Below are 8,996 nucleotides of genomic sequence, written 5' to 3'. Positions count from 1 at the left end.
GGATAGACAAGATCAATTGATAGAAGATCAAGCAAGAAACAACTCTCAAATAACTTGAATGCTTTCACAGATCATGGCTAAACTATCTAGCCCACCATAATTTTTTTACCTTTAAGTTTATCGTTTTGTCATTTTTTTTGTATCTTTATCATACATATTTTAATGAAAGTTTGTTCTTTTTGCAATCTTTTCTGATTGATGACAAAAGGAGGAAGAAAGTATACTGATTTTGATATATCTATTTCCAAGAAACTGACCCATACATCTCCGCACCTTGATTTTTTCCTTTGCTCTAACAATGTTGAATTGATCGGGAACTCTGAAAAAAGTTCACTGAATTTTTTTAGACAGGCACCTCTAAAGAAATTTGGTTGCTCTGATTTGATCTATAATCAAACTAATATGAGTCAAGAATAAAACCTTTGATTAAAGGAAACTTAACCAGACTCTAATATAACTTCAACCAGACTCTAATATAATTGTTGTTGTTTCTATTAACTAGACTTCAAGTCATCATTTTCTCTAATAGCTAGCCAGGCTGTAAGATGATGAACCAAGAAATCAAATTCAGACTCTGAAGTGTTGATAAATGTTCAACCAGGTTCTGAGTTAAATCAATGAGGTATATCAACCAAGTTCTGAGTTGGATGAAACAGGATTAGATAAACCACTATCAGACTCTAAGAAGTTGATAAGTGTTTTATCAGGAAAGTGCTTCTTTCATGCGTATTACATGGTTTTAGTTTTCAAAACATTTCTCTAAGTCTTGTACTCAATGGGAGACTCTGGACAAGCTGAGATAAGTTTTGAGAATATAAAACTCACGGGGAGGTTTCAAAGTTCACTCTGATATGTTTTTAAGTGATAAAATCAAGTAAAATTGTTTATCAAAATACATGGTTTTGTCATCATCAAAAAGGGGGAGATTGTAAGAACAAGATTTGGTTCTGTAGCTGGCTTTTAGTTTTGATGATAATAATTCATGATATCTTAGAGAATAATTTTGTATCCTAATGGTTTTTGTCTAGTGTGTAGCTTTTGCTTTCAAGTTCTGACTCTGATATAATGGCGTGTGACGTCATCAGTTTCTGGAATCAAAACACTGTGACCATGGGAAGATACAAAGGATGCTTTACAAAGATTAGTCAAGATTGGAATGTTCTTTTGACTTTGATTCTGATAGAATGCAAGTCATCGCTTCTGATTGTGACTCTTCTAAGGGAGCTTCTAAAGACTCTCAAGATCTGACTTTTGGCGCAAGTCCTAAAGACCAAGTTCTGAAGAAAAGGTTTTGGAGAACTAGTTTTGAAGATTTTGAAGACAAAGTTCTGAAGACTTCGTTTCAACATTTGATCCTTCTAAACACGCTTCACCACTCTACATTTTCTAAAGCATCTGATGATTAGAAAATAAGTTCAAAGTTTTTTTACAAGAGACAAAATTGTACATGGTACAAATCAAATATTCCTTCCACTACGCATTTTTTGCGGTGAAAGGATTGTACAATATTGTCTACCACTCTCTCCTGATCGATACGAAGAAAAACAACTAAGAGATTGTGCAATTCCATCTTTAGCCTCCAACAGAACTTTTGATGCTCATATAATAAATACTTGGAAGATTGCAACAATGACGAATCACTGAACAACGAACAAATTTTTGAATACGCTGAAACACTATTCATTTGAAAACCTGTTAAAAGCAAGGAACTTTTGTTCATTGACTTGGTCAACACTTTTGTGTTATGTTGTATTTCATTTGTGTAATATGCTTTTAAGAAGCATATTGTAAACACACTATTTGTGTTTCAACTTGTAAGTTGATTGTGTTCCTTGATAGACTATGGTATAGTCATAATTTGTCAAGAAAACGTTGGCAGATAGTTTTTGTGGTGTTCCTTCAGCCTCATCAAAAATTTATGTATTAATCTTTTTAAGAAGCATCTTGTAAACACGCAATATTTGTGTTTCAACTTATAAATTGATTGTGTTCCTTAGTAGACTATGATATAATCATTATTTGTCAAAAAAATATTGGCGGATAATTTTTGTGGTGTTCCTTCAGCCTCATCAAAAATTTATGTATTCATCTTTTTAAGAAGCATCTTGTAAACACGCAATATTTGTGTTTCAACTTATAAATTGATTGTGTTCCTTAGTAGACTATGATATAATCATTATTTGTCAAAAAAATATTGGCGGATAATTTTTGTGGTGTTCCTTCAGCCTCATCAAAAATTTTATGTATTCATCTTTTTTATCTTAAAATAATTATCTTTTTATAATATCAATTATTATTTTCATTACATTACTCTTAATTATTAACTGTTTTATTCAATTATTTTATTAATTATAATCAATAAAAAAATTATTTTATAAATATTAATAATTTATTTACAATATTATATTATATAAAAATATAATAAAATATTACTGTTAAAAATGTAACTTTCAACAACTCAAACTCATCTAATTTAAGTAAGAGAAAAGATATGTGTACACCGATTGTTTACACTTACACCGTAAGTGTATATATAAAGCATACTAGTTTTATATTTTAATAATTTATTCTATCTTGGTTTATGTGCAAGACTTTTTATCTTTGTTATTTGAATACGGTGTATAAAAACTGGTGTAAATATAACACCCCTCTTTAAGTAACACATATGAGTTAAACTCTTACCAAAACGAACACATCTATTGTTTAAAAAAAAACTGTTTAAAATTTAAATATGATATATATTTTAGAGAAAAGAGATGGTGCACTCACATTGTAAATTATTTTTACACTGTCAATTAATGATGACTATGTAAAACGTCAATTACACTGTAAATTTTAAAATACTTTTATGATTTAACATTTTAAAATATTCTAATTAAATATATGTGTAATTTTTTTTTACACTGTATTACCATTAAACTCTATATTGAAATATATGTATCCCTTATATCTATCTGAGTGACTATCTCTTATAAATGATATATAAATAAATGAAACAAAATCTTCTATTGTTTTTTTGTGTATGGATAAATACAACCTAGTAGATGACACAGAAATGAGTCACAGACAACTCCCACGTGTCTTTTGTATATGGATGAGGTCAAAAAAGGTGTTTAGCTGCTTGAATCAAACTTTTATTTTTTATTTTTAACAGGATTTCATTGGTCATCAAACGCTTAAAAACAATGCTAACGAAAAATTAATTTATATTTGTTGAGCATTATTTTCCTTACATACATATTCTATTATAATTCATTTAATTGATTAAAAAAATTATGTCTCGCGTACTAATATTTAAAAAAAAAAAAAAACTTACAATTCAATTATTAAATTTTAATATTTCTTAAAAGAATTCTATAATTATTTAAGTAATGAAATATGATTATTACGTTGTTAAACTCAATCACTTACTCCATTAGTCTAAAATCTATGATCTTTTGAAAGTTTGAACACAAGTATTAGAATATAATCGAGTTATACTACTATAAACTCAATTGCTAACAATAAGAAATATTTTCACACTTTTTATAGTTGTAATTCAATATATTTTATTTTTTAGTTTCATAAAAAAATATATATTTAATGAAAATTTGTAACAAAAACAAGTACTACTTCTATTTAAAAATAATTATCACAATAAACCAACTTAAAATTTTGTCCACCTTCATGATTCAATGATTCAATAATAAAAATACTAATGATTCAATGAAACTAGACTATGATAAAAACTAATTAAAAAGAAAATATGTTTTTACTTTAGGATTTAATTATTTAATATTCATGTCACACCTTCATAGCAACATGTTTAACAGATTTAAAAGAAAAAAAAAAAAAAAAAATTCCTCACCGACTAACCTTCATCTTTTTCCCTGTTTATAAAAGAACAGAGAAAAATCATGTGCCGGCGTTTTACAAAATCTCGCCGGAGTTATTTTCCGGCAAAAGAAATAACTAATAAAAGACAAAAATAACGTGCGTTCAAGCCCTTAATAGCACGATCCAGAAACAAAAAACACGAATCTCAAAGAAATATCCTTCAAACAAAAAGGTTAAGAACTTTCCGGTCTCCGTCGTGAACGTAATCATCTCCGTTTCCACTATCCAACCACGTCGTCGTCGTCACAGATTCCTCAGAATTCAACGACGGTGATCCCTGCCGGTGAACCTCCCTCCGGTTGGTCAACGCGTTCTGAAGAAAACACGGCGTCAATCGGAGATTAAGATCAGTCGTCGCCGTCGTCTGAATCTTCGCAGTTTCACTCAATCGCTTGCGTTTACCACCGGAACTCGTAAACCGGAAACTCGAGTTCGGATCTCGGATCTTCCGCGCGTCGTTACACGTGACTTCCCCTTCGGAGGACTCATCTAAACCGAGAAGCTCAGGTATAGGCCCAAGGGTTCCGCCGCGGAGAACGGTTTCAACTGCCGCTTGACAGACGTGCCAGTTTCCTGTCCATAAAAGTCCAACGGCACCGTTAACGGGGTTAACCGTTCGTCCACACGCTTCAAACAACAGAGATTGAAACAAAGCTGCATAATAGTTATAACAGAAAAAACTTTAGTTAACCGCTGCGAAAAACTTAGTTAAGCGTGTTTGAGCTAGAATAACTGCAAAACTAATGAAAAGAAGTAAAAAAAAATATACCGGGTCTTTGTGGTTGAGGGACGTTGGAAATGAAAGACATGAGGTCAGCGCGCCCGAAAAACTTGGCAACAAAGACAGTGGCATAGCCTTGTGATTCAGGGGTATCGATCCATTGAATACAAGGGCGTAAGATACAAGACTCGCTACAACCCTTTCGAAGGACACGGCAACCGTTACAACTCATGATTATTATTTTATTTTTTTGTATTGTTGTAATATTATTGTGGTAACCAAGAGTTCCTTCACATGAGGAGAAGAAGTGGAAGAGAAGAGAATGGAACTGGGTGCAGGTGGGAATGGGGTATAAATAAAGAGTAGGAAGAGGAGAATGGAGAACGAGAATGAATGAAGTAGGGTTAGGAGTTAACTAAGGTTAGGTTAGTTTAGTGGGTGTGTCTGCGTTCAAAGCTACTTTTTGATTGTGTATAGAAGGGTGTGTGTGAGTGTGAGATTCCAAGGTTTTGGGTGTGAGCGGCTCCGTGTTTCCGCGGATGGATGTTTCTCCACCGTTGATTCTTTGTAGTACCTTCGGAATTTTATGGATCACTTTTTCTTATGGATATAGTGTCACTGTTTAGTATTTTCATTTTTTTGGTTTCCTATTATTTATTTTTATTATATAGTTAATTTTATTCAAAATATATTGAAGATTAAATATAAATATGTTTTCAATTATGAAATATGTAAGTATAAATGTATAACTATAAATATAAGTATATTAAGAAATGTAGTTAAATAAATCAAGTATGATATTTTATATCATTGTCTTTTATTAATTAGACTACGAAAGATGATTAAAAATATATAAAGAAAGAAGATTAATAAATTAAAAAATAATTATTAATATTAAAATTGCAAAGTGGCTATAATCTAATATAAACGTGACTTATAATTAGAGACGGGGACGTATTATTGTTCATATGTCCTTTATAGGTATTTGTTATAAATTTTTACAAATGAATTTAAGAACTAATTAAAAAAGTGATTTAATTAAATACAATAACAATAATTAAGACTTATTCCATTAAATAGGGTTAGTTATATGAATGAAGTTTTGTCATATTATGACGTTGGACTGTTGATGTGGTGTTGCAAATCTCCGATGCGGTGGATCAAAGGAATGAACCTGCAAGATTAGCACTATAATACCTAAGTCAGTTAATGTGTGTAGCTTTCACCTTGAATGTGTGGATATATATACCTCTCAGTCAAATAGATATTAGGCTCTTTTAGAATAATAGGTGGGCCTCATTCATTGGGCCTTTGGCTAACTTATATATGTTGCTCATAAGATTTGCTATGAAGTGTTGAATAGAAAGCTTTTTAGAATTTGTGTCTGCCTTACATTGTCGGGTTGATTGCTGACAGGGATTAATATGTCAGGCCAATGTGGAATGGGGGATATGCACATTTGTCGTTATTGCGAAAAAAACACAGAGTCGTTATCGAACTTTATTTATCTTAAATGGAAAAGGAAAACATCGAGAAAACCTCAGAAGGGAAAGAACAAGGTCTCACAACCAAGTTCGGGTTCGGGAGTCGATTACGCAAAGGGAATGTATTAGCACCCCTCACGTCCGTTGTACTCAACAGGGTCCATTCTAGTTGTCCTAATCAAAGGGTGTGTATATCTAAAAATTTACTTGCTTAAGGGAATGCATGAGTGAATTGATTAGGAAAAAGAACAAGTTTTTATTATTGAGCTCGCTTGGATTTCCTGAACCCTGTGCCTACGTATCCCTAATATGCCATAGAGAAATCAGAGCTCTATAGTTCATCTTAAAAAATTTTGTTTGTTGTGTGTCTTTTATGGAAGATGTTAACGTTCGCACTCAAGCATTAGGCATGATCTTCGATGCAATAGAATGGAAATAACATGTCCTTTAATGAAAAGGTTAAAGAGAAAAGCCAAGAGGCAAAATGATTTGAATTTGGTGAAGTGTTTTGTTGGGAAATATCTCAAATGGTCCCTCAAAGGATGGGGGTATTTGAGTATTTATCCCTTAGTATTGAAAATGTTTGAGATACGTATTATACTAACGTCTGTGACATGAGAGCGAGTATTCCGTATGAATGAGATAAACGTCTCATGTACAAAATACTCTAAAAAGAGGTAAGGAATAACTCCCGCTCATCTTTTCTCATGTGCTTAAGGCTCATGACGTATTTATACGTATCGTATTTATTACGTATTTTTGAATTTCATTAAGAAAAGAGGTTTGTGTCTTAAAAGGGAAAAGAAACAATGCAATGCAAAAGGGAAAAATAAAGGGGACTAAAACCCTAATGTTATCATGCATCATGGACTTAAGGTTAGGATCAAAGAGGAGATCCTAATTGTTGTCTTTCTTGAATTAAAGCCTAAGGTCTATTTAATTCAATTTAATCAGAGACTAAAATTGAATTAAAACAAAACTTAAGGGAACATGTCATCACACAAGCGTTCAATAAAAAATGAATTATCAAACCAATCATCAAGATCAAACTAGGTCATCAAGAATCAACCACAAGTCATCAAGATTTTTTTCAAGAACAAAGGTATTAGTTGAATTAGGAGATCTATTAAAAAGAAATAAATAATATTCTAATAAAACCCTAAAATATCAAAGCAAAAATGACATTGCCTATTTTTGGATTTTAATCAACATGCAAATATAATCAAAAATCAATTTCCAAAATTAAACAAACTTTAATAAAAATTTTTTTACCATTTTTTGAATTAATAAAGCACAAATTAATAGAAATAGTATCCTAAAAAAATTAAAAATAATATCCAAAAATTAAAAATAAAGTCCTATATATTTGAAATACTTTTGGCAATACTTTAGTATTTAAAATAATAAAAGAGATATTAAAATCAAAACAAATAAAGAGGGAAAAATTATAATCAATTGTGCCAAGAGGTGTCAAATTGAATTGATGTGGTAGAAAGCAAAGTTGCGCAAAGCCCAACCCAACATCCAATTTTCTCTGATTTTCAGCAATTAAAAATACAAAAATAAAAAGAAAATAAGCATGGACCAATGATACACTACCACTTCAATTATTTGAATTTGATAGTCTGGCGCCAAAGCTCATCTTCTCCGTTCAACAGTTTCAACTCCGGCCACCACAAATGGTGGTTGAGTTTTCCATAAATCAAAAGCTCACCATTATCTCACTCGAAATCTCGCACTAATCTTAAATTTAGACTCAATTTTCATTCAAGCAATCCTAAACTCCCAGATCGAACTAAAACATACATGAACCCTAATATTTCAAACAAAAATTAAATGGCTAATAATAAGAATCAATCCTCAAAACGTTAGGGTTATCATTCCTCATACAAAAGTGATCATAATTGTGTCGAGAATCATGCAAAATGATGACGAAATGATTGAGATCGAAGTTGAGCAAGTGTACCTATCAGAGCAAGGTCTGATGCCTCTTTAAAGTGGATTTCAAGGTGAAATAATGATTGATTAAACTTCGGTGATACTTGAGGATGAAGAATCTATGAATAATTGTGCTTGAATGTTGCTTAATCTTCTCAACCAAGTCCAACTATGTGATGAAGGAGATGAAGTTGGAGAACTCAATTCAGTGGATCCAGAAGTGATCCAGTGCATATTGTTGCTTATTCATGACTTGTAGATGATGTTTGAAGCATTAGATCTTGGAGAATTGCAAGGAAATGGAAAATTCAAATTTCACTCTATTGATGAACATGAAGGTTGCATTTTGGATTTTCTGATTAATTGGATCATAAATTGCTTGCAAAAGTGTCTATGAATGATGATGATGATGATGATGATGATGATGATGATGAAAATGTGAAAAAATTGAGAGAGAGAGAGAGAGAGAGAGAGAGAGAGAGAGAGAGAGAGAGAGAGAGTATGCGTGTGAAGGAAAATTGCAATTCGAAGAAATGAAGATTTTGAGTTTTTGGTGAAAAAATGATGATTGTCATTAATTATGGAGGGAAATAGTGATTTTCATGAAGCTTGTGGAAGAAGCTTGATCAGGTTAGGATCCAAATCTAAGGTTTAGAGGTAGTTATTTTTAGGTTTGGAGTTTATTGGCATGAAATTGCATTTGAATGGTGGTTTGGAGGTACGCTTGAATTCAGCTTGTTGCAGGCTTGGAAAGAAGGTAGGGAAGTATTTGTAACTTGAACAAGAGTGAGTTGGCACGAGGGAGAAGCTTGGTTCAACTAATTTTCAATTTTTGGTTGTTTTGGGAATTAGTTTAGGGTTATGGCATTTTGGATTTTGCAGGTTCAACATGGTGACTTTACCATTGTTTATCTTGATGTATAGTGATCCATTTGGTACAAATTTGGTGTCATAGGATAGACATCATGTCATACTAC

General features: G+C 31.8%; 1 protein-coding gene across 1 annotated transcript; it reads right to left on the bottom strand.

Annotated features, from left to right (window-relative positions):
• Positions 1-3,732: 3,732 nt before the first annotated feature.
• LOC131630733 (LOB domain-containing protein 38-like) lies at positions 3,733-5,054 on the bottom strand. The gene is made up of 2 exons (XM_058901484.1): positions 4,646-5,054; positions 3,733-4,530 (listed from the first exon to the last, which is right to left on the bottom strand). The coding sequence occupies exons 1-2, from the start codon at positions 4,827-4,829 to the stop codon at positions 4,037-4,039; spliced, it is 678 nt and encodes a 225-aa protein (XP_058757467.1). The 5' UTR covers positions 4,830-5,054; the 3' UTR covers positions 3,733-4,036.
• Positions 5,055-8,996: the final 3,942 nt, after the last annotated feature.

The sequence above is a fragment of the Vicia villosa genome, unplaced genomic scaffold (assembly GCF_029867415.1).
Source record: "Vicia villosa cultivar HV-30 ecotype Madison, WI unplaced genomic scaffold, Vvil1.0 ctg.000726F_1_1, whole genome shotgun sequence".
Classification (NCBI taxonomy): Eukaryota; Viridiplantae; Streptophyta; class Magnoliopsida; order Fabales; family Fabaceae; genus Vicia; species Vicia villosa.
This window is presented reverse-complemented; position numbering and strand designations above follow the sequence as displayed.